The sequence below is a fragment of the Aspergillus ruber genome, assembly GCF_000600275.1.
Source record: "Aspergillus ruber CBS 135680 unplaced genomic scaffold scaffold00039, whole genome shotgun sequence".
In the NCBI taxonomy this organism is placed as follows: Eukaryota; Fungi; Ascomycota; class Eurotiomycetes; order Eurotiales; family Aspergillaceae; genus Aspergillus; species Aspergillus ruber.
The window spans coordinates 154,896-175,920 of record NW_024467335.1 but is presented as its reverse complement, the minus strand read 5'-3'; the positions used below and the strand labels follow the sequence as shown (position 1 = coordinate 175,920).

Genomic DNA, 21,025 nt, shown 5'->3' with positions numbered 1-21,025 from the left:
TGTCAGATCACTGCTGCATCAACGACTGCCACTGCTCCGGTGTGTAGCACTTTGGTGTCCAGGCATGAATAGCTGCAATCTCTTCCTTAAGCGCGGCGTTCACCAACCGATGCCGGGCGAGCATATTTTTGCTCTCAAACTGGGGGGAAACGATAATCGCCATGAATGCCTGACCGCAGCCACCTATCACTCGTCAGCATTTATCCTTTATGCTTTCGTCTCTCCTCTCTTTCATAGACATACCCGACAAATCTTCAATCTCTACATGCTGAGCCTGCAGCTTCTCAATCAACTTGCTGCGCACCAACTCCGCCGTAACTCCAGTACTCGAGTCTGCCATAGCCGCGTCGACGGCCGCGAAAGAGCGCGCGGAAAGCGAAAAGAACGATTTCTTGACCTGGGAGCTGTGGATGGGGGCGCGGAGAAGATAGCGGCAACTTCTGCGGAAAATGGTAGTGCTGCGGGAGAACATCAACGCGGTCTATTATTAAGAGAAAGAAAGAAAAGGGGAGAAAAGAAAAGATAAGGGTATGAAAAGTAAGGCAGTAAAGATGCTGTTATCGGATACCGAATTCCAATTGAGAGAATGACGGAATTAATCATCCAACGTCGGTCCGTTGCTTACCGTTCATATGCTGGTTTTTATTGGTGAATATGATCGTGGGGTATGTGGCTGGTGTTGTGGCTTTGAGTTCTACAACAATCGGCGTCATCTTTTCTTCCCCAGATATCAATCTTCTCTCTACGTGGTTTGTCTATTGATGCCTGTCCTGCGCACATTGCGTCGCTTATCCATCATGGCATCATCATCTCCCACTTACTGCTCGCCTTTTACACGGGCAGTAGTGAACTCCATGAGAAAACTGTAAGCCTCTTGTTGAAGCTTGAGCTTGACATTGACTGACAAGATGAGATAGCTATCCTGAAGTACTGGCGGATAAAAGCTGGGACAACACAGGCTGTACGCAAATCACATTCCCCCAATGGCACATCACATAAAATACTGACAGCAGCAGTACTCCTCGAAGCCCCCTTCAACCCCTCCCAACACCGCCCACGAAACTCCGTCCTCCTAGCCATCGACCTCACCAAAGCCGTCGCTGATGAAGCCATCAGCCGCAGAAACTCAGTGGTTGTGGCCTACCGTATGCCCCTCCCACCCATTACCACCCACCAAATATCAACCCGCTAACAGATCACTGGCAACGGCAGACCCAATCATCTTCCGCGGCCTCAAATCCCTCACCCTAGATGACCCCCAACAAACCTCCCTCCTCCGTCTCGCCCAAGCAGGAATTAGCGTGTACTCCCCGCATACAGCCATCGACGCCGCACCAGGTGGAATGGGCGATTGGCTCTGCGATATCGTAACGGGATGCTTCATCTCGAAACCGCATGAATTGCCCCCGGCGCCGGCAGAGCAGAAACCGATCCCGCAGCTCTACACGCAACCGACATACCCCCAGCCTACGGGGATCACCCAAAGCCCGCCGCAACTGAAGCATACTCGCAAGACGATGCACCCTTCTCAGTTTGCACCTGAGGGTTGTGAAAATGCGGGTATGGGCCGTCTCGTTACGTTCTCTGAATCGCAGCCGTTGTCTACGATTATCGACCATATTGCCGCTGGAGTGGGTAACCCGGGTGGTATCCCTATCGCCATACCTCAGGGTTCAAGCGTTGAAGACATTCGCATCCGCACCGTTGGCGTCTGCCCGGGGTCCGGGTCTAGTGTGCTTATGAAGGGTGTGAGCGAGATCCCTGATTTAATGTTCACGGGAGAAATGAGCCATCATGAGGCGCTTGCGGCTATTGAGCAAGGGAAGGTTGTGGTTTCGTTGAGCCATTCGAATACGGAAAGGGGGTATTTGCATGCTGTTATGAAGGAGAAGTTGCAGAATGCTTTGCAGGGGGAGTGGGAAAGTGTCAGACAAGAGGGGCTTAAAACTAAGAAGTTGGAAATGTATGAGGATGGGGGGTGTGAGGTTGATGTTAGTAAAGCGGATCGAGATCCGTATGGGATTATGATTCGGCGTATATAACGAAGCCATGCTTATGATTGCTATAAATGTGCATTTACAATACCAATGGAAGAAAATTCTAGCTCAATAACACCCGAATCTCCCCTGTCGTCCTCGGGAACAGCGCCCTCATACTATACTTCTCCTTACCCTCCTCACCTTCACCTTCACTCTCACTTCCACTCCAATCACCACCCTGATTCACAAGTGAGATACCCCTCGCTTCATCCGCCCCGATAATCATCCCCTCCACAAACTCAAAGTCCCGACAAAACGCCTCCACAGCTTCCTCAGTAACACTCTTCACAAACCCCGCGCTTTGCACCCTCTTCAAATTGTCCGTGGCATCCATAAGCGCTGACGGTAGGAAATCGTCGAGTTGTTGGCTGGTTGCGATGAGGGAGTTGGGTTGGAAGGCGGAAAGTGTGACTATTGAAGCGAGATTGATGCTTGGTTGGCGTTGATGGGTCTTGGTTTGGGAAGTAGAGGTAGATGGGGAGTAGGGTTCCAGTGCTTCAAGAAGGACCTGAAGACCCGAGGAGGAGAGGAGATAGCTGTGTTGGATTTCGAGGAGATCGATGCGAATGGTTGAGATTGATGTTGAGAGGGGCTGGAGGTGTGTTGCGCTGGCAAAGGGGTAGGCGGAGATGGTTGTGCGGGTTGTTAGGAGGATGTTTGTTTTGTAAATAGTGCTTGCGGTTTTGTCCTGGAGGTCTTCCGCTGAGGATTGGGCGAGTTTGACGAATGGGTCGAGGGCGACGCGCAGTACGGGGGTGAATTGGTTCTCGCCGGGTGTTTCTGTGTCTTCCGCGAAGGAGACTTCGTGGGTTTTCATGAGGGAGGTTAGGCCTTCTAGGGCGTCAAGGAGGAATTGTGGCGCGGAGAGATCTTGCGAGGGGGTTAAGACGGAATGGTCGTTAGAGAGGGTTATTGTTTGTTCGCGCATGAGGGTTTCGAAGTGGCCGAAGGTGAATTTTTCCAGCGTCTGCATTAATTCCACCAGGTTGGAGTGTTGGCCCACTAGTCTGGAGAATGTCGTCCGGTAGAAGGACAGTAGGTTGACGACTTTGAAGCAAGTGACGGGATCGTCATGACCTTGGATGACCAGCTCAACACGCTGTCGTAGAGATCGAGAGACTCCGGTAAGGTTGCGGTTGACGAGGTCACTGAGGGCTTTGCGGCCATCGAATGCAACAGTCTCTTCATCCTCGTCGATTCTAGACCATGGCTCGCTGCTTAAGCCGGCTTGGATGCCCTTTGCGAGTTCCTCTTCGTCGGCCACGAACAGCGCCTCCAAAGCTTCACGCTCAGAGACTGCAGTCGAGTGCACCCATGCCAACATATCCCCAACGTATCGCATAGGATCATGTGCCGAGAATTCGATAGGTTTCACGCTGCGATCACCACCAGCACCAGAAACAGCATCGCTGAGCGCGTAGTGAAACGCTTCAGACAGAATGTAGTCTCGCGCCTCTGCGAAGAAGTCCAAGCAGCTGTGGAACAAAGTAGGCCGCTCAGCCAACACCCGTAGCGCTAGTCGGATCGAGTTGCTGATCCGAGGATCCTCAAGATTTAACGACCGGAATTCCTTCTGAATCCACACGTAGAGCTTTTGATAAGCCGAATTAAGATTACGGGAGCTCTTCTCCATGATCTCCAAGCCTAGTCTTTGGTTTTCCCCTCCAAGCAAAACCTCACAGTCATGGTGTACCTGCTTCACTCTGGCGAGCACGTCGAAGAAATGGTCGTCGATGGGTTCTTCGGCAGATGTCAATGCTAGCAAGTCCTCATTAGAGATTATAAAGTGCTGCGTAAATGCGCTGAGAAGCTCCTGCTTTGTCTCCGTCTCTTGTTTCTGGTTTATCAACGATGTTGCTTCATCCAGCACAGGGGCGGTATCTTGTTTCGCCAGGACGATGTGTTTCCGCATTTCATCACATGTTTGATTCAAGCTCATAATAACTGTTCCAATTCGTTTCAATTGCTGTAATTGTCAGCCAGCTGTTTATTCTCACGAAACCCAGACCTAACTCACCTCCGCGACCTTGCCAAAATCCTTAACAACCTCAGCATTGCAATCGACCACCTCCTTCTGCACGTCTAGCCGTAACTGTCTCCGTGTTTCTGCCGTGTTATGAACACCCCTGAGACTCAGTGTCTCCAGCGCATCGCGTATATCCGAGTCCGCGTAGGAAGCCGAAAGGACACTCGTCAGTCTGTTGGAGAGCGCATTGGATCGCTGCGCTGGCGGGGAGAGCGGTGAATTTGCCGGAGAGGAAGCTCGTGGAGACGCATGGCTGAAATTCGCGCCGGGTGGGAAGTAACTTGCCATGTTCGCGTTGTTGAGACCGAGACAGAGAAACGGTGGTTGACAGCTTGATGCTTCCGTGGAGAGAAAGCGGGACCGGATTAATCGCCCCGGTTTATTGATCGGATCAACAACATTCATGGCCTGAGAAACAACACTATTTGGACATATACTATAAACGACAAAGTAATAATAATACATTGAATACTTCAATTGGTATCTTCGCCCAACGGCATCTGAATCGTATCATGGACCCCCTCGTTTCTCCCGCCAAAGCACGACAAGCCGCCATCCAGGCTAAAGATTGGGCCTATGTGAACTCCTGGCTAAGCCGCCAATACGCACCGAAACCCGTTCCCTCATTTGAACGAAACGAAGATACCCTACGAACTCTACTCGCATTAGCCGCAGCCAACGATGTGGCCGACGAGGAAGCCACCCTAATCCATCGCGCACGGGAAGAGGCAGTACAAGGATTCAAAGTGCGAGAAGAGGCGGAAGACAAGCATAAATCAGAACTACTTGACGAGGTTGAAATGTGCCTGGATGATAAAGGGAGGCAAAATCTGGACGATCTGGCAGAGACAACCGTCGTGTTGGGGGCATTGAGCACGGAGACCACCGATCTCGGACAGTCAGTTATCGAGCTTACGAAGGAGGAATTCGATACTCGCGAGCAAATCTCGAAGGTGGGTGCTTTACAGAAATATTTGGAAAAGGAACTTGTTGCGCTGCAAGAGCAGCTGGAGACGCTCAACTCTGATGAAACCCACGATACGTCCTCGGAATTGCCAGCGTTGACGGCAGAATGGACCAAGAATACGAAGCTACTCACAGCGAAAGTGGGAGAATATCGGGACAAAATCGCGTCACTTGAGAGGAATAAGCATAAAGGGGTTACAATCGAGGGGTTGATTGCTGAAGAGAGGGATGTGCTTCAAATCAAGGAAACGGTCGAGACCTTGGAAAACCGGGTCCGGATGTTCCTTGATTTGTCCGGGGATATACCAAGTGCTCGAGCCCAGTATCGACAAATAGAACACGAACTGGAACAACTCATCCAACAACGGGATTCAATGCTCGAGCAAAGAGAATAACACTACTACGTGATGCGGCTGAACATGAACAGTGATCAGTACGAATTATTCATTCATTATTAAAACACGACAATGGTATCGTCAACTCGTAAGAGTCATAGGCCTAATTATACACATTCATAACCCATTCTCAATTGAGAGAAATTACTTGTTGCCGCCAAGTCCCAGGGTATCCTTGACCTTGTCGCCACTGCAACTGAGTTAGCATCTGTCTCGAGGTCGCGCACATCACAGCTAAACTTACATCGACTGACCGGCACCGCCGTGGTGTTCGTTGTCATGGACACGTTGGCCCTTGTCCCAAGCCTCCTGGGGGGCAGACTTGTCCTTGTCGGACTGGGCACCACGAGTGAAACGGTCAGTGGTATCGGTGACGGTCTCCTTGGCCTTGTCCTGGGTGGACTTGGCCGAGTCAGGAGTGATCTCCTCCTTAGCCTCTGCTCATTGTTAGTAGCTGTGTTTTAAGGGTCGTCGTGGGAAGAAACATACTAGTTGTGAAGTCCTTGCGGCCGTAGTCAGACATTATGATGGTTGGTTTGAGTATTATTGATCTTGAAAAGGTAGAATATATTGTTTTGTTCAGAGGTAGAAGATGTTGTTGATGGATTGGAAGATGCAAGGAGCGAACAAAAGCACCCTTATATACCTTCTGATTCTCCCCTTGAAGCCAAATATTGTACCATGACGTCGTAGAAAATTCCGGAGTAATGCTTCATTCGAAGCCTGAACAGGGAATTCCAAGGTAACAACACCATCGCGAACCAATGAAGATCATACTACATAGTGAATAGGTGAACCGTGGATGACGTTCGAGACCAAGTCCCAAATATACAGTGACGTCGTGATGGCGCGCAGAGCACGTGCAGTATTATGATATAACCGAGACTAGTCTGTAAGGGGTTAGTGTAATTAACTTGTCTAAATTTGGAAGTTGGTTCGGATTATTTGTTCTCACACCTCCGTTAAACTAATCTACTTTGGGACGGATTATTCAGACTCTGTATATAAGGCGGTGAACCACGGCAGAATAGAGACAGTTCACCGCCATCGAGTCATTATCTCCTTCTTTCTCCAACTCCAAGGTGTATGGCATCAAGTTTCTGCCTTCAGGTCTCTTCGACCACCATGTTGACTTGTTTTATCTCTTTGATTTATGCGAGTTCTTCACGATCATTTGTCTAGTTATCGGTTTTTCTCGTTATCTCTCGGTACCTCCCTTTTGTTTTTGTCTGCCCCGCATTCAGGAACAGAACGTCTTATCGCAGCCGCGATTTTCAATTTACAGCATTTGCCTTTTTGAGTTATATCATCATCATCAATGCCAGCATCGTTTGCATCCAACTGGGATTTCACTCCGGTGATTAACCTGCTTCGCTCCCCTGCTCACGCCGTCGGTGACTCGTCCATCCCGTCTCGCCACACCGAAGACTATGTCGCTTCACTTGCGGTCGAAGAATTGAAGGATGCCAACAATGACTCAGGCTGCTCGACACCCAAAGATACCAACAATTGGGATAATGCTACACCAAAACTCGGTGACTTCGGCTCTCTGTGGGATTTCTTAGGTCAAGGTACTGCCGTTGCTTCCGCAACCACCACAGCCGAAGATCGTCAAGATTCCGAGTCTTCGAGTACTACCCCACGTCCACGGTCCCCACAACCATCCACACCAATCAAGATCCTTCAGCGGCCATCACCTAAACCTGACAATCCTGAAGTTTCAATCAAAGATACCCCGGGCATTCCAAGACGGGTGCTCGTCCCTAAATCTCGCAGGAATAAGCGTGAAGTCGGTGTGGAATCCGGCTCAGCCAAAGAGCACAATACTCAGAAAGCCACGCTTGAGGCTACTTCGTCTGACAGTACTGCGGAGTCGGACGGCGTCTTTGATCCTCCGCTCTCGAAGAAAGGTGTTACGTCCTCCGCACAGCCTGCGAAATCAGAGCTATGCGATAGCCCACCGTCCTCTTTCGATGAACTCGATGGCGCCCTGACTTCTGAGACTATCAAAAAGTCGCCTGAGAGTGGTGCGATTCGTATACAGTCAAACGTATACAAATCAGCAGATGAGCGGAGAGATGGTCTCCATTCCAAGTTACTCAGAAAATTTCCAGACTACGCAGAAACCCGGCCAGTTCATGTTTTTGTTGACATCTCCAATGTAAGTTTCCCAGGCAACTACAACGTATCAAGCACAGTTACTGATGTGTCTCAAGATTATGGTCGGATTTCATGACTCAGTTAAAGTGTCACGGAACATACCCATAACAACCCGAATTCGCCGTCTACCGCTGTCGTTCAAGAATTTCTCATTGATTCTGGAGCGTGATCGGCCTGCAGCCAAGAGGGTCTTGGTAGGCTCAGACCGCTTTCCAGCGATCGACGAAGGAGAGAAACTCGGCTACGAAACAAACATTTTGGATCGCGTTCACAAAGCGAAACAAATAACACGCCGCCAGGTCAAGTCCAGAAAGAACGCGCGAACAACCTCCCAAGAAGCCGTCACCAGTTCTGAAACGAACGAGGCGGCCCAGCGATGGGTCGAGCAAGGTGTGGACGAAATTCTACACCTCAAGATCCTAGAGTCTCTCCTGGATACGGACGAACCGGCGACGATTGTCCTCGCCACGGGTGATGCGGCGGCAGCTGAATACTCGGGTGGCTTCATGAAGATGGTGGAGCGGGCTCTGCAGCGAGGCTGGGCCGTTGAACTGGTGAGCTTCTCGCAAGTGACAAGCCAGGCTTATCGGCGGAAGGAATTCCGGTCGAAATGGGGAAATCGGTTTAGGATGGTTGTGTTGGATGATTATATCGAGGAGCTTTTGGCGATGTGATGGTTTATTTTGATCTAGTTTGATCATTAGTTATCGGAGTACATAGATCAGGCAGGCCTTGACTATCAGATGCAAAGGCGGAAGATTTATCTTGTTCATGTCTATACAGGGCGCGAATTGTTCTTAGTTACCATACTGTTCACGTTTTATGTATCGCACAAGCAGGCCTTGCTACACCAATCTACATCTCACACATTGCGAATTCTTTTATGTCGAACATTGCTCGAAAGACTCAAGTATCATAACATTTATGCTAACCAATCAAGCAAGCCAAACCTGAACCAAAAACCAATACTCCCCACCAAAACAACCAAACCAGACCAGACCAAGTAAACGTAACGTAACGTACATAAAGCATCAAAACGTCAACGTCAACATCAACATCAACACAAATACATACAGTACAACCAGTCCACAATCTACTACCACAATCATACTTTTAACCACATCGCAACCACAATCCAAATAACAGATGATGAAAAAGTCAACCCCCTCTCTCCCCAAAATTCTTCGCCCATTCCTCATACGCCTTCAATCCCTCCTGACTAACACTCGGTCTAATAGCGTACAAACTCGCCTCGAAATCTGCGAACCGGATCGGCCGGATCTGGTCCATGGGCGTGTGCAGGAGGGCTTCGCCGAGGTTGCGCAGGGGGCCCATGGCGGCGTCTTTGGCGAGGGCTGTTATGTCGCTGCCGGAGAAGCCTATATTCATTTATTAGTATACGGTTTTGGGTGATGGGGAAAGATAAAAAGGGGGAATACCTTCTGTAACCTGGACGAGAACCTCGATATCATCATTGCCTAGTTCGTAGACTTGATGGCTGAGGAGTTTGCGTATCTGCTGTTCGCGCACGCCCTGCTCAGGAAGTGGGATATACTGTCTTCTCACGAACCGGCGTCGGGCAGCTTCATCGATATCCCAGGGCATATTCGTAGCAGCCAGGACAAGAACACGACTTGCGTCTCCGATTTTTTTATCCGCTTTCCCTTGTTCGCGCCCTGCAGCTGCACGTTGTAGATCGGACCATTGGATTAGGAATTCTGTCTTTGAGCGACGGGATGCTTCGTTTTCTGCTCCTGATGATCGCGCGGATAGTAAAGAGTCGATTTCGTCAACGAATATGATTGATGGGGCGAGGGCTTTTGCGAGGCCGAACAATGCACGGACGAGCTTTTCGCTTTCGCCGTGCCATTTGGATGTTAGTGTTGAGGCGGATACAGAGAAGAATGTTGACTTGGACTCCGTAGCTACAGCTCGTGCAAGCATTGTTTTACCCGTACCCGGTGGTCCGAATAAGAGCATGCCACGTGCTGGTTCGCGGAGACCAGAAAATAAATCTGGACGCAGGAATGGGTAGACGACGGCTTCTTTGAGGGCTTTCTTTGCGCCTTCGAGTCCTGCTATGTCGTCCCAGTGTACCTCATCGCCACGGACGACAATGTCGTTGAGAATCTGGCGAGCTGCCATAGTGTCGACGCCTTTGGGGAGTTTGCTCATGACATCCATGATCGCGTCATCTTCGTCTTCGTACTCGCCCTCATCGTCTTCTTCGTTGTCCTCGTCTGCATCTGTGGATCGAGGGCCGGGTGACTCGGCATCACTCGACGGTGGTGTCTCTCTTCGGACCTGCGGTTTCCTTCGAATCGCCGGATCTGAAATATCCATCCGGTCCATTGAACCAGACAGTCCTGCGTCTTTATTTTCAGTTGAAGTGGGTGTGATTCGAGTTCTCGATACGGGGTGGCCTGTGCGACTAGACCTGGGCGTTCCGGAACCAGACGCTGCGCCATTAAGCCTTGGTCGAACAGGAGCCTGCTGCGACGTCCTCAATTCAGCCGGTTTGGGTTTAACCGAAGGCTTTGGCGAGGAACGCGGCACAGACCCCGAGGAATACGACCGCTCGCGACTCGCAGAATAAGGACGCGCATTACCGGACCCGGCAGATGAGATAGTCACCGGAGTCTTCGCAGGGGCTCGTCGTATAGCTTGGTCAGACGTCCGCGGAGTGCTCGACTCGGTGTCATCAGCAAACGTCCTCCTCGTCGGCAACTCCTCCCCTGACGAATATCTCGAGTCCGATACGCTAATCCTCGACGATACTAGTGCCGCATCACTGGCTCCTCTGTCCGACGACGATGGTGACCGATAGTTACTATCCCACGCTAAGCCCGCAGCGGCCTGCGAGGCAGCCGGCCTCGAGTCCCGTTCCGGACTAGCTCTAGGACTACTGGCCTTCTTCTTGGCCTGTTTTTTGGGATCCTTCTTAGGATCCTTTTTGGGATTCCCTTTGCGCAATGTCGATAACATGGGCGGTATATTGTCCGGTGCTTTTCTTTCCGGGCTCGAGGTACGCGATTGCGACGGGGGCTTTGGCTTGTTCTTGGGTTTGCTAGAAGAGTTGGATAGGACCCGGGATGGCGGTGAGACTGCAGATGGTGTTGTGTTCGCGTGTCGGGGGCCGATCGACTCGGAACTGATCCTGGTTTGAGGCTGGGGCCGACCCGGTAATGCGGGGGGTTTGGATAGATCGGCGTAGTGAACGGCGGGGATGGTACCGTCACCAATCCAGCCGGGCGTGCGATTATGATTACTAGTAGTATTCGTGGGCGAAGTCGGACTTTTGGAGGAGAATTTCCCCTTTAGCGACGATAACCCGGTAGGACTTATAGGTTTGCTGTTGCCGTTGCCGTTGCCGGTACCGTTGCCGTTGGTTGCTGGATTGTTGCTGTCTTTTTGTGCTTCTTTCCTGCTTTCACGGAGGGCTTCGAGGAGATCAACGCGTTCTCGACATTGAGCCTCTAATTGACGGATGGAGTCTTGGAGGGCCTTTTCGGTTTCGGTTCGCGGGGTGTAGGTGGCAGACAGACGATAGGCATTATGATAATTGATAGTTTCGAGGGCGGAGCGCCAGGATCTCAGAGCCTCTGCTTCATTGTTCTAAACCATTGTCCAGGTTAGCCAAGGCGAAATGTGATTCCGTGTGGAAGTTAGAGGTCGGAGAGAGAGTGTGTGTGCGTGTGTATGTGTGTGTGGGAGTGACGGAGCCAGTGACGAAAGACGAGGACGAAAGGAAGGACGGAAAAGACAACTCACTTTGCCTTCGAAGTAAACGGCGGTTGAGCACGTGAGATAGCACTCATCGTAGGTCTTCTGTAGCGAAGAGGTGGTTTTGGCCATTGCGATTGAGCGAGCTGTGGTCGTTCTCAGCGAAGTTGGTTACCTCGGCACCCGCCCGCACCAGCCATAGATCGACAGATCCAGATAGGGCAGATAGTGATAATCCTTAACTGGAAGGGATTGATCGTGGCTAAACAGGAAAAACTCTTCAAACCGAGGATTGTTGAAGTCAATGAGAGGACAGAATGCGAATGGAGGTAGGAGGGGCGCTTGCGGCGTGACGTCGTTGGTCACCGCTGAGTCGCAGTCTTGGGCGAACCATACTATGTACATAGTGGTAGTACTCCGGCATACGTTTTCGGAAGACATACTTGGAAAGAGATACATATATAGAAGAGAGAATGGACTCTATGCTTAAAATACAAATGGCCTCCAAGAAATCAGCGTTCCAACGCCCGTTATCGGATTATACATTGCAACGAAATGTCAAAAATGCCCAAGATGAACATCAACAAATCACGCCCGGAGAACCCAGATCTCTAATAATCAATACATGGCCAGAATTATAATCATAAATCGGCTGCGGAGGACATCTTAAATCATATCCCTTTTGTCATGACCCGGCTCCCTCTGCCCCCTTCACATCGCTAGAGACAATCCGGGGTCTCGTTCTTCTGCTCATACCCGAGTTCAAGGAAAGGTAGATTTCGGAGGATGAGGGAGGTAGTCAGGGTGTAGGTAACGAAGAGCAGAAAACACAATGCGTCGAACTGATGCGATTGAGCCCACCAGCAACATTCCTCCATTTCTCTTTTTGTATATTCCCTTAACCTCCAGGATCATACCGTGTCTTCACGTAATGCCAACAGTGATGTCATTACTCTCAGTTTCCATTTTTGGCCGAGGTAAGACATGGTGGGTCACTTTTTTTTTTCACTTTTTTTTTGTGCTGACACCGTTGTCGCTCCGCCCAGATCCGTACCGGTACCAAGGATAAAAGAAGACATGTCGCAGATTCGTAGATTCATCGCAATCGGGTTCGTTGAGGGATGTTAGGGAGCATCCTTATACATTTTCCTGGCCCTTGAAGTACGCCTTGGCCATTTCATACGATGTCCTAAGAAATCGGTATTAGCACTATCACCATACCACGGACACGAAAGGAAATAAACTCACCAGCAAATCGCCGTACTGGGCATCGTAGAAATAATCCGCGGCCTCGCACCACGCAGGAACCCACCCCAGCCAAACTGTCGCTTAATAATAGACGCAGCATTAATCAACCCCTTGGCCGACCGTACCTCTTCGTTTTGTGCCAAGCCACGGGTCTGGAGGAGCGTCTTCACGACGTCCAGAGGGGTGGTGAGACCGGCCGCAAAAGCGCCGGCCAAACCACCGGCGATACAATGGGTGAAGGGGTCGTATTCCTGCGACGGGTTCATGACCTTGGAAAGCGACTCATATGCGACGAATTGGGTGGCGGTGAAGGGGACGGTCATGCAAAGGGTGGTAGGGTAGGAGACGTAGAAAGCCTGGAGACCTTCTGTGCGGTAGACAGACCGCGCACATTGGGCGAGGGTCTTGTGCACTGAGCCATGAACCTGCATGCGCTGCTTGATCACTGCGGGTTGTTAGATCGCGCGGTTGGATAGAGCGTATCGGCAATTATGGAATGCTCACCATCAAAAGGGTTCATCAATGCGTCACTGGCAATGGTCGCAGATGCACCACTCAGAGCAGCCGCCAGCGGATGATGCCCTTCGTCCACATTCCCACCTGCGAATTCCTTGACCAGCTCATATGTGCCAAAGTACACCGCGTGGGCCGGTCCAGCACCAACAATCACACTCGAAACACCCTTCCATAGTGTCCTCCAGCCCTCGATCCGGTAAATTGTCGAGACCGCATTTGTCAGACCGGTATAAAGGGCTCCTCCTGAAGGATGTATGATTTGCATGCGAGTCTAGCGAGATGATTAGCAATCATTTCCCCATTCACAAATAATGGATATCGTACCTTCAACAAATCCACCGGATACATAACAGCGTGTTCCTATCCCGCGCGTCAGCACTACCCAGTATTTCCAGCGCAATTGACCATATCCATACCGCTATCCCTGCAAAAGCACCGGCGAGCATATTCCGGCCGAGGCCGTAGTTCGAGGGGAGGGCTTCATAGCTGAATGCGACGTTAGCTTAGCTCAATTGTCACAGTAGACGATTCCTCGACAAGATATCAAGGCGTACAATGCAATTGGCGTTGTGCCAAAAAGAAACAAATTAGAGGGACAACTCAATGGAAACAAAACACAAAAAAGAAAACCGCGGGGAAATTCAATCGGGATATTCTGGGGGCCAGCTGGGGGACAGCAAGCACACAAGCAAGCAAAATGACATACTCGTATTCCTCCCCGGGAACCTGATCTGGGGCTGCCATGGAGAGCTATGAAAGCTCTGTAGCCGGGGACACTGAAGAAAAAAGGGAAAAAGGAAGGCGACCGGGAAGAGCGGAGAGGTGACGGCAACCGAACAGTGGCAGCAACAGGTGCCTGGATTCTTTATTCGGTGGTGGTTGCCAAAAGGGCAGGTTTTCAGGGAATTTTATGAGTGGAAAAAAAAGTTTCCCGGGCGGCGGGAGCGGAGATTCTCTTGAGGTTTCTTGCTGTTCCCTGTTAGAACCGAGTCCGAAGGCCGAGTAGGAGTCGGGGGCCGGGAGAGGAGAATATGAGAGTAATCAGAATATTATTGAGAAAGATTGAGTCGAGGGGAGAGGAGGGAAGCTGGGCTGAGAAGAGCTGAAGAAAAAAAAAAGTATGTGTGGTGAGGGGAGCCAAGTGGACGAGAAGTTGACCGATGATGATCCCCAGCGCCGCCAGTTGGTAGGTGATTTTATGCACGACTGCCAGTGACTTAAATTCCTCTTTAGTTCTTTCCTTTTTTTGTTCTTCTCGCTTATCTTTCTTCTAGAATATCATTGATACTCATCATATAAAATATTTGTTTTTTTCGGTGTTTTCCTGCTTATTCAGTTCTCTGTCCAGACCGAGGTTTCCGATGACGGAGAATTCCCCAGAGTGCACAACTTTATGCTCGTATGGGATCTTATACTGTAGCTCTACGGAGCACTGTCGTCGCTACAGATACAGGGTAAAGAGCCATTCGATTAATTGCTTGGCTCTGAAGCATATCTGGAGCAAAGAAAAAGAAAATAAAACACATACAAGACCCAGTACTACTGTTCTCTGTATGTACAGTCCGCATCTCCGAACAGCGGAGGAATCTCTTATCAGATCGGATGGCCGATGCTCACCACGACTACAAACAGTATCTCCGAATTATCCGAGCCATAAATTGGTCTATCTCATAAATCCATCATGTCCGATCCTCCAGCTCTTGCTTCATAGAATCGCTACTGACACAAGAGTAGAAACACATGGTGTACTGTATACACTCGGCACGGGGCAGACGCCCGACGCGAGACGCCGGTCTGTCCCAAACGGCTCATGGTCAAACAGGCCACGCGGATCTGCATACTCCCGTCTCGTGTAATCTGTAGGTAATGAAAAAGAGCTGTCAAATCAGTGAGATATAGTGCCACCAGCGCCCGCCAAAAGGAACCGAAAACAAACACAACCGCACAGCAATCAGTTATATCAGAAACAAAAGAAATAATAGTGGTAAAATGAGAAAATATGCTCGATCAATGAATACATTCAAGTCCAATTCGCGAATCGGGAAAACGGACAAGATTGATCCGAAATGCAAGAATCATATACGCTGAAAATGTCATTCACATCATGAGAAGAAAATCTTTTCCGCCTATAAGCGGGGGATATAAAGTAGGCCGATGGCAGGCGTTTATCACCATTCCACGTTGAAGGACCACTCGCCTAGGCATCGACATTCGTTAGTCCCAACCCACTACACTAACTAAAAGAAGGAAAGGGCATTACTCACCATCTTTCAGGTTTTCCGCGGTGTCACTTAACAGGATCACCCGGCGCTTGTTACAATACGCCGTCTTGTCCAAGATGTCCACCTTGAGATTCGCCAGCTCCGGCACCGGCTTCTCGAACATCTCACTCAGATTCTCCACTGCCAGTTCCAGGTCCTTCTGGTTGTCCTCGAAGATCTCCGTGAGGTTGTTCCGGGCAAGGTAATAGGCAAATGCGTAGGTCCACTTCAGTGTCTGTCGGCACTGTTGGAGAGCTTGCGACGCAGTATCGAGGAACTGCACTTCAATCCACGAGAGACCCGACTGCGACTGAAGACTGGTCATCTTTTTCTCGGTCTTCAGATACAGATCCCGATCCAGCTTCGCAGATTGCTCGTGGTTGGCGTATCGGTTATAATAGTGTAGATACCGTTCCAACGATGCGCGTGACCGGGCCTGCTCTGTGCGAGCCTCAGATCCAGACTTCTCTTCGAATCGGCTGCAGTTGTACCAACTCGTGCCGTGCTCTGACCAGAGACCCATGCACATCCAGCAAAATTCGTGTTTGCATTTGCGGCATGTCATATGATTGCAACCACCGTTCTTCTCGATAGTCGAGTAACATTTGGGGCACTCCTTGGTGTTGGCGGAGATCCAGTTGGCCGTTTCCGAATCATCTTCACATTTCTTGAGCCACTTCTTCACCAACGCACAAGGTGTTGGTTGGTGGTCGTTGAGCGTACAGCCAAAGCAGAAATTATGCTTGCACCCGCATTGCACGGTGGGCACGATACGGTTGAGTTCCCGTTGTCTGATCGGACAATCAACCGCATATTCGCAGTTCGGAGCCGGGCACCATCTGAGATTCTCCTTGTCGTCGACATAAGTCCGGGTCAGGAGCGTATGATACCTATCCTTGAGATCCTCTGTAACAAGCAAGCTCAAGCTCTTCGAATCCACAATCATATGGCAGCTATCTCCCGGACACTCGATCCTTGCTGCCTCCCCTTCTTCACGAATCTTCTGGCCCAAGTAATGTCGATAGCAATCCACGCAAAAGCGGTGCCCGCATCGCATCGCATACGTTTCCAGGTCATCTCCATCCTCGCAGCAAATGTCGCACATGAATCCCGATACCGCCTCCGTCTTTGCTGCATTATCGAAATTTGTCCCAAGACCCGCATCTTCCAGTGTCTTCTCAGGGCGGTCCATGTAAGATTCGATCACCTTCTCCCGATTCCATCGCCCATATCGCAATAGAATAGCGCACGACTCCGGTGGCAGGCCCAAGATCGACGAGACCTCGTTAATCTGTACATTCTGCTCCCGCTCGATGTCCCCCGGATCTAAGACCTTATGGTCTACTTCGTATGGCTTTTTCGTCTGCCCGATAATGTCCTTGTCTTGGGAAAATCCCACGTCGATATCATCACCGAAATCTAGGAAACGCAGCAACGTCAGTATGGGGGAAATATGACATATATAAGATATACGCTTGCAACATACCATCCATGCTTTCAATATCGCTTCCTTGGTCATCTAGGAAGTCCGCGTTCGAGGACGCATCGCTCATGAAATCATCGTCCGAATCCATGCTGGTGGTCGCAGGCGTAGCCAAATCGTACCCCTTCTTCTTATCCTTATCAGAAACCGGGATTTTCCTAACAGACGACGAGTCCGAGTCTGATTCTTTCTTAACCGGTTCGACTTTGCGGACCTTTGCGGAGCTGGGAGACGAGCGTCTGGAGGTGGCGTTTTGCGTACCGACGGCGACGGGAGGCTCGGTGGCGGCGGTGGTGTTGTTCGCCGCCTCGGCCGCCTTCCTCTTTCTCGTTAGAGGAGGCGTGGTGAAAAGCGTGTAGTGGTAAGCTGAGATGTGCTGTAAGAGTAAGGAAAAGAAGAAATTAGCCTCGAGGTAATAGACCGTCGAGACTGTTTCTCTTCTCCCTTTTCTCCTGATCAACACACGTCACAGCCTACCAAAGGGGGTTTCCCGGGTAAAAGATAAAAGAAGGTAAAAGCAACAGAGCTGAATAGAGAAATAAAAAATAATCCCCAGCCAACTGTTGCGAACGAGGTTGTTGGGAGTCAGAGAGGGACGTTGAAGAGCGAGGATCGAAAAGCGATGAGCAAAGGGCGGGACGTCACGGGAGCGGGGACTTAGAAGTCTTGGTCTATAAGGAACTCGGATAACGATTGAGCCTCACGGTAAGTACCCTTAATAGATCGTATTATCGCCACTTGGTGTTGGTCGATTGGCAAACCACGCCTGTTGTCTCCTGAGGATAGACTCCGCTGTGGGTGTGTGGAGAGAAAGAGAGAAAAGAAATAGTGCAGTAAAAGATGCCAGTGATTAAATAGTGGTTCTTTAAAAAAACGCCTAGTAGGCCGCAGGAAATGCCTATTGTATCTTCTGGCAGCAGATGAGCAATCATTTCCAATCAGCCCATGTCACGTGTGATCAGTCAGCTGACACTACTGCAGCTCAGCAACTGTTAGATCCATATCGATGATGGGGGTTGACCTATCCTAGAGTCTAATGTTGATGTACATGGAAAGAAGTCTATTTATTCTTATTAAGAACCTCTATTAACATAAAACAGAAAAAAATATCACAGAAGAGCAATCCCAGTAAACGCCCTCGAATCCTCAAGATACAACCTCTCCTTACCCTTCCCCTCCAAATCACACCGATAAACACTACCTCCCAAATCGGTCAAATAAATATGCCCCCGCTCAACATCCAACTTCAAACCAATAGCCTCATTCAAGTTCCTTGTAAGAATCTCATATTTCCTCTCCTGCACCTCCGCAGTAAATGAAGCAGAAGCTGTCATGGTTGTCGTTGGCATGCCCGACTCATCCAACCGGGCCCGGTTCAGCGAGTTTCCAAACGGCACTTCACCACGATCAGTCCAGTATAATGTACTAGAGGCCTCGTTGAATTCGAGATCAATGGGTTCCGGCAGGCCTGGTAGAACGACTTGGATATCATCACGCGAAGTTGCTGACTGGCCAGCAGGCATATCGATGTTGGCGGAGAAGATGCGCCCCTGTCCGGATTTCGAGTATCCCTTTTGCGTCCAGAAGAATTTGCCCAGCGACGGCGCAACGGTGATTCCAACGCACCATGAAGACACATCAGGTGGCGTGGTAGGTTTACCATTCAGAATCAAAGCCTCGAGTTCAGATCCGTCAAAGTTACACCGGTACACACCCAGACCCTCACGGTCACAGAAGTAGACCTTCTTCGCGGTCTCGTCCAAGGTCAACTGCTTCGGTGTGTTCACTTTCCCAGGTGCCACGATGGTCTGCACATCAGTACCATCCAGGGCGGACGAGTAAACCGCTCCGTCCCATTTCCCGGGAAAGCCCATGCAGGTCCAGAACATGCGTTGCCTGGCAGAGTCGACAGCGATGCCATCCGGGAGGACTTGGCTGGGGACTAGGACTCGTAGTTGCTTGGTGGTGTCGTTTGGATTGAACTCGAGAACTTGGCCTGCTTGGAGGAGGGGTGGTTCGGCTGAGAGACCAACGTCGAGGACGAGAATTCGGGGGTAGTCGGTCATGTTGATGATCTTCAGAAATTGGGTTTGGTATGACGATATTTGGGTGTATAGTTTAGATTGTAGCTAAGAGAGTCAAAACAGAAGAGGAACTTCACCAACTTATATACAACCCTAGATCTAGTAACCCAGTATGACAGCAGTGCGTACACCGTAGATCATAAATCACAACATCGGCCAGCAATCAATAACCAAGCAAGTAGATCCGGAAGTCCCTAAAGCAAGAAACCTCGGAAGGCAAGCGGATAGCCCTGCGGAATTGCGGGAGTATCTCGGATTCGAGTCGGTGGGCCAAACGCCTCCGAGTCAGGACGGGAAGCCGATTAGCCGGTGGGTTTGATGCAATCAGATCAGGTTAACTTGGGACTTTGTGAGTATTGTATGGTACATATCAAACATTGAACCTCGCAGTCTTCTTCGTGTATAGTTTATCCATAATAGCGTAGTTAGTGCTCACATTATGCAGTAAGTATGCTTAGTGAAGTGACCCGAGTGCCTGGTACTAGGGCTTCTTTGGACGTTCCAGAAACATTCCTGAGTGGATCCGGTGGGGCGTTACTTGTAATTAACATACGTCATGTATTTCCGACCTTGGAGCGGAACTTCGCTTCCTCGGATAACATGCGGAGCGCTACTGATGCCTTATTCCGTCGTATTGTTCTAGAAGAGTAACCCTGCTCTATAAACAGCTGGGATCCCGGTATCTGATAGCCTGTTAACTTTCATTGTATCACACAACGGAACATGGCTGCTACCATAAAAACAATCGGCATTGTCGGCACCGGTGTCATCGGCGCCAGTTGGACAGCCCTATTCTTGTCCAAAGGATACAAGGTTATCGTGACAGACCCTGCTCCCGGTGCAGAGGAAAAGATTCATGCCTATCTACAGAAAGAATGGCCGACATTGTCCCAAATCGGACTCGTACCCGGGGCATCATTGGAAAACTACCAATTCGTCAAGAACATTGACGAGTACCTCGGAGAGGTAGATTACATTCAAGAGGTTGGTCTCTATGCCCCTTGTTAACGTGAAGAATATTATGTCAACATGCGCAGAATGGCCCCGAGCGCCTAAACATCAAACGCCCCCTCATCGCCCACCTCGACGCCAACACCCGGCCAGACATCACCATCGCATCCTCATCATCTGGCCTTCCCTCCTCGCAATTCGTCACAGATTGCACTAAGAACCCATCTCGCATTCTCATCGGCCATCCGTTCAATCCACCACACCTTATTCCCCTTGTCGAGGTGGTTCCCCACCCGGGTACAAATGCGGAGACGGTCTCGGCCGCGATGAACTTCTACAAAGGACTGGGTAAGGATCCTGTGCTTGTGAAGCAGGAGACCCCAGGATTTATCGCCAATCGCCTTCAAGCGGCTGTCTGTAATGAGGCTTATAGTCTTGTTGAGAGGGGTGTTATTTCTGCCGAGGATCTGGGTAAGTCCTCCCCCATCTCCCCTAAGACTTCAATGGACTAACGAGGCAGACAAAACAATGACATCCGGCCTCGGTCTCCGCTGGGCAGTGAACGGTCCCTTGATGACGAATGTCCTCGGTGGTGGTCGAAGTTTCCGACACTTCATTGACCAACTCGGGCCTGCAGTGAAGTCTTGGGGTGATGATATGAAGCAGTATGATTTCGGGCATGAGCCGGAGAAGAAGGAGAAGGTGACTGAGAGGGTTGAAGAGTATGTTGGGGGTGTTGATTTGGACGAGGTTGAGAGAGGGAGAGATGAGTTTATTCTTAATTCTATCCAGTTTAAGGCTAGAGGTAACTAGATAGCTTTGACACCATTTATTTGTTCGTTCATTGATGAATATTCCTCGGGATGTCATTTCTCTACCGAGTAGTAAGGCGATAATTTGTCGGTATACAATAACGTAATTCCCGAGCCACCCATCCATTTTTTGGCGTCTCTATGCATTCTCCCATCTTTAACCACCCACCATGCCACCAAATCGCTCTCGATCGAACCGAAACTCGCGGGAACAAGAGGGACGCATCTTATTAGTTATAGAAGCTTTTAAAAAAGGAGAAATCAGCTCAATCCGTGAAACAGCACGTCGATTTAACATACCGCGTTCCACCCTTTCTGATCGCCTTAATGGCCACCAATTTCGCATTGAAAAACGCGCCAA

The 21,025-nt window shown here is 50.1% G+C and overlaps 11 protein-coding genes across 11 annotated transcripts; 4 read left to right on the top strand and 7 right to left on the bottom strand.

Moving 5' to 3' along the window:
- Positions 1–7: 7 nt before the first annotated feature.
- On the bottom strand, positions 8–554 carry EURHEDRAFT_509460 (BolA family protein; the record flags this gene model as incomplete). Its single annotated transcript, XM_040785915.1, has 2 exons — positions 244–554; positions 8–183 (listed from the first exon to the last, which is right to left on the bottom strand). The coding sequence occupies exons 1-2, from the start codon at positions 470–472 to the stop codon at positions 8–10; spliced, it is 405 nt and encodes a 134-aa protein (XP_040634775.1). The 5' UTR covers positions 473–554.
- A 243-nt stretch (positions 555–797) lies between these two features.
- Positions 798–2,042, top strand: EURHEDRAFT_465798 (Nif3-like dinuclear metal center hexameric protein; the record flags this gene model as incomplete). Its single annotated transcript, XM_040785043.1, has 4 exons — positions 798–865; positions 918–961; positions 1,017–1,145; positions 1,213–2,042. The coding sequence occupies 4 exons, from the start codon at positions 798–800 to the stop codon at positions 2,040–2,042; spliced, it is 1,071 nt and encodes a 356-aa protein (XP_040634774.1).
- A 58-nt stretch (positions 2,043–2,100) lies between these two features.
- On the bottom strand, positions 2,101–4,353 carry cog6 (Golgi transport complex subunit COG6; the record flags this gene model as incomplete). The annotated part of the gene is made up of 2 exons (XM_040785042.1): positions 2,101–4,005; positions 4,057–4,353. 2 exons carry the CDS (start codon positions 4,351–4,353, stop codon positions 2,101–2,103), a joined length of 2,202 nt encoding a protein of 733 aa, XP_040634773.1.
- Positions 4,354–4,577: 224 nt separating this feature from the next.
- On the top strand, positions 4,578–5,426 carry EURHEDRAFT_465651 (uncharacterized protein; the record flags this gene model as incomplete). Its single annotated transcript, XM_040785036.1, has 1 exon — positions 4,578–5,426. One exon carries the CDS (start codon positions 4,578–4,580, stop codon positions 5,424–5,426), a length of 849 nt encoding a protein of 282 aa, XP_040634772.1.
- Positions 5,427–5,511: 85 nt separating this feature from the next.
- Positions 5,512–6,258, bottom strand: EURHEDRAFT_416852 (heat shock 9/12 family protein). Its single transcript, XM_040783068.1, has 3 exons — positions 5,916–6,258; positions 5,671–5,863; positions 5,512–5,616 (listed from the first exon to the last, which is right to left on the bottom strand). Exons 1-3 carry the CDS (start codon positions 5,947–5,949, stop codon positions 5,571–5,573), a joined length of 273 nt encoding a protein of 90 aa, XP_040634771.1. The 5' UTR covers positions 5,950–6,258; the 3' UTR covers positions 5,512–5,570.
- A 486-nt stretch (positions 6,259–6,744) lies between these two features.
- On the top strand, positions 6,745–8,260 carry EURHEDRAFT_518710 (NYN domain-containing protein; the record flags this gene model as incomplete). The annotated part of the gene is made up of 2 exons (XM_040786709.1): positions 6,745–7,587; positions 7,643–8,260. The coding sequence occupies 2 exons, from the start codon at positions 6,745–6,747 to the stop codon at positions 8,258–8,260; spliced, it is 1,461 nt and encodes a 486-aa protein (XP_040634770.1).
- A 484-nt stretch (positions 8,261–8,744) lies between these two features.
- On the bottom strand, positions 8,745–11,441 carry EURHEDRAFT_406392 (putative AAA family ATPase; the record flags this gene model as incomplete). Its single annotated transcript, XM_040780458.1, has 3 exons — positions 8,745–8,965; positions 9,026–11,201; positions 11,358–11,441. 3 exons carry the CDS (start codon positions 11,439–11,441, stop codon positions 8,745–8,747), a joined length of 2,481 nt encoding a protein of 826 aa, XP_040634769.1.
- Positions 11,442–12,412: 971 nt separating this feature from the next.
- mrsA (putative mitochondrial carrier protein) lies at positions 12,413–14,303 on the bottom strand. Its single transcript, XM_040778122.1, has 6 exons — positions 13,780–14,303; positions 13,490–13,559; positions 13,398–13,433; positions 13,062–13,344; positions 12,558–13,002; positions 12,413–12,498 (listed from the first exon to the last, which is right to left on the bottom strand). Exons 1-6 carry the CDS (start codon positions 13,815–13,817, stop codon positions 12,447–12,449), a joined length of 924 nt encoding a protein of 307 aa, XP_040634768.1. The 5' UTR covers positions 13,818–14,303; the 3' UTR covers positions 12,413–12,446.
- Positions 14,304–15,085: 782 nt separating this feature from the next.
- Positions 15,086–17,199, bottom strand: EURHEDRAFT_257950 (RING finger protein). The gene is made up of 2 exons (XM_040778121.1): positions 15,338–17,199; positions 15,086–15,270 (listed from the first exon to the last, which is right to left on the bottom strand). The coding sequence occupies exons 1-2, from the start codon at positions 16,851–16,853 to the stop codon at positions 15,242–15,244; spliced, it is 1,545 nt and encodes a 514-aa protein (XP_040634767.1). The 5' UTR covers positions 16,854–17,199; the 3' UTR covers positions 15,086–15,241.
- A 668-nt stretch (positions 17,200–17,867) lies between these two features.
- On the bottom strand, positions 17,868–18,929 carry EURHEDRAFT_416847 (YWTD domain-containing protein). The gene has a single exon (XM_040783067.1). The coding sequence runs from the start codon at positions 18,881–18,883 to the stop codon at positions 17,927–17,929; it is 957 nt and encodes a 318-aa protein (XP_040634766.1). The 5' UTR covers positions 18,884–18,929; the 3' UTR covers positions 17,868–17,926.
- A 585-nt stretch (positions 18,930–19,514) lies between these two features.
- EURHEDRAFT_487855 (uncharacterized protein) lies at positions 19,515–20,676 on the top strand. Its single transcript, XM_040785588.1, has 3 exons — positions 19,515–19,885; positions 19,939–20,323; positions 20,373–20,676. The coding sequence occupies exons 1-3, from the start codon at positions 19,625–19,627 to the stop codon at positions 20,663–20,665; spliced, it is 939 nt and encodes a 312-aa protein (XP_040634765.1). The 5' UTR covers positions 19,515–19,624; the 3' UTR covers positions 20,666–20,676.
- The last annotated feature ends 349 nt before the right edge of the window (positions 20,677–21,025 follow it).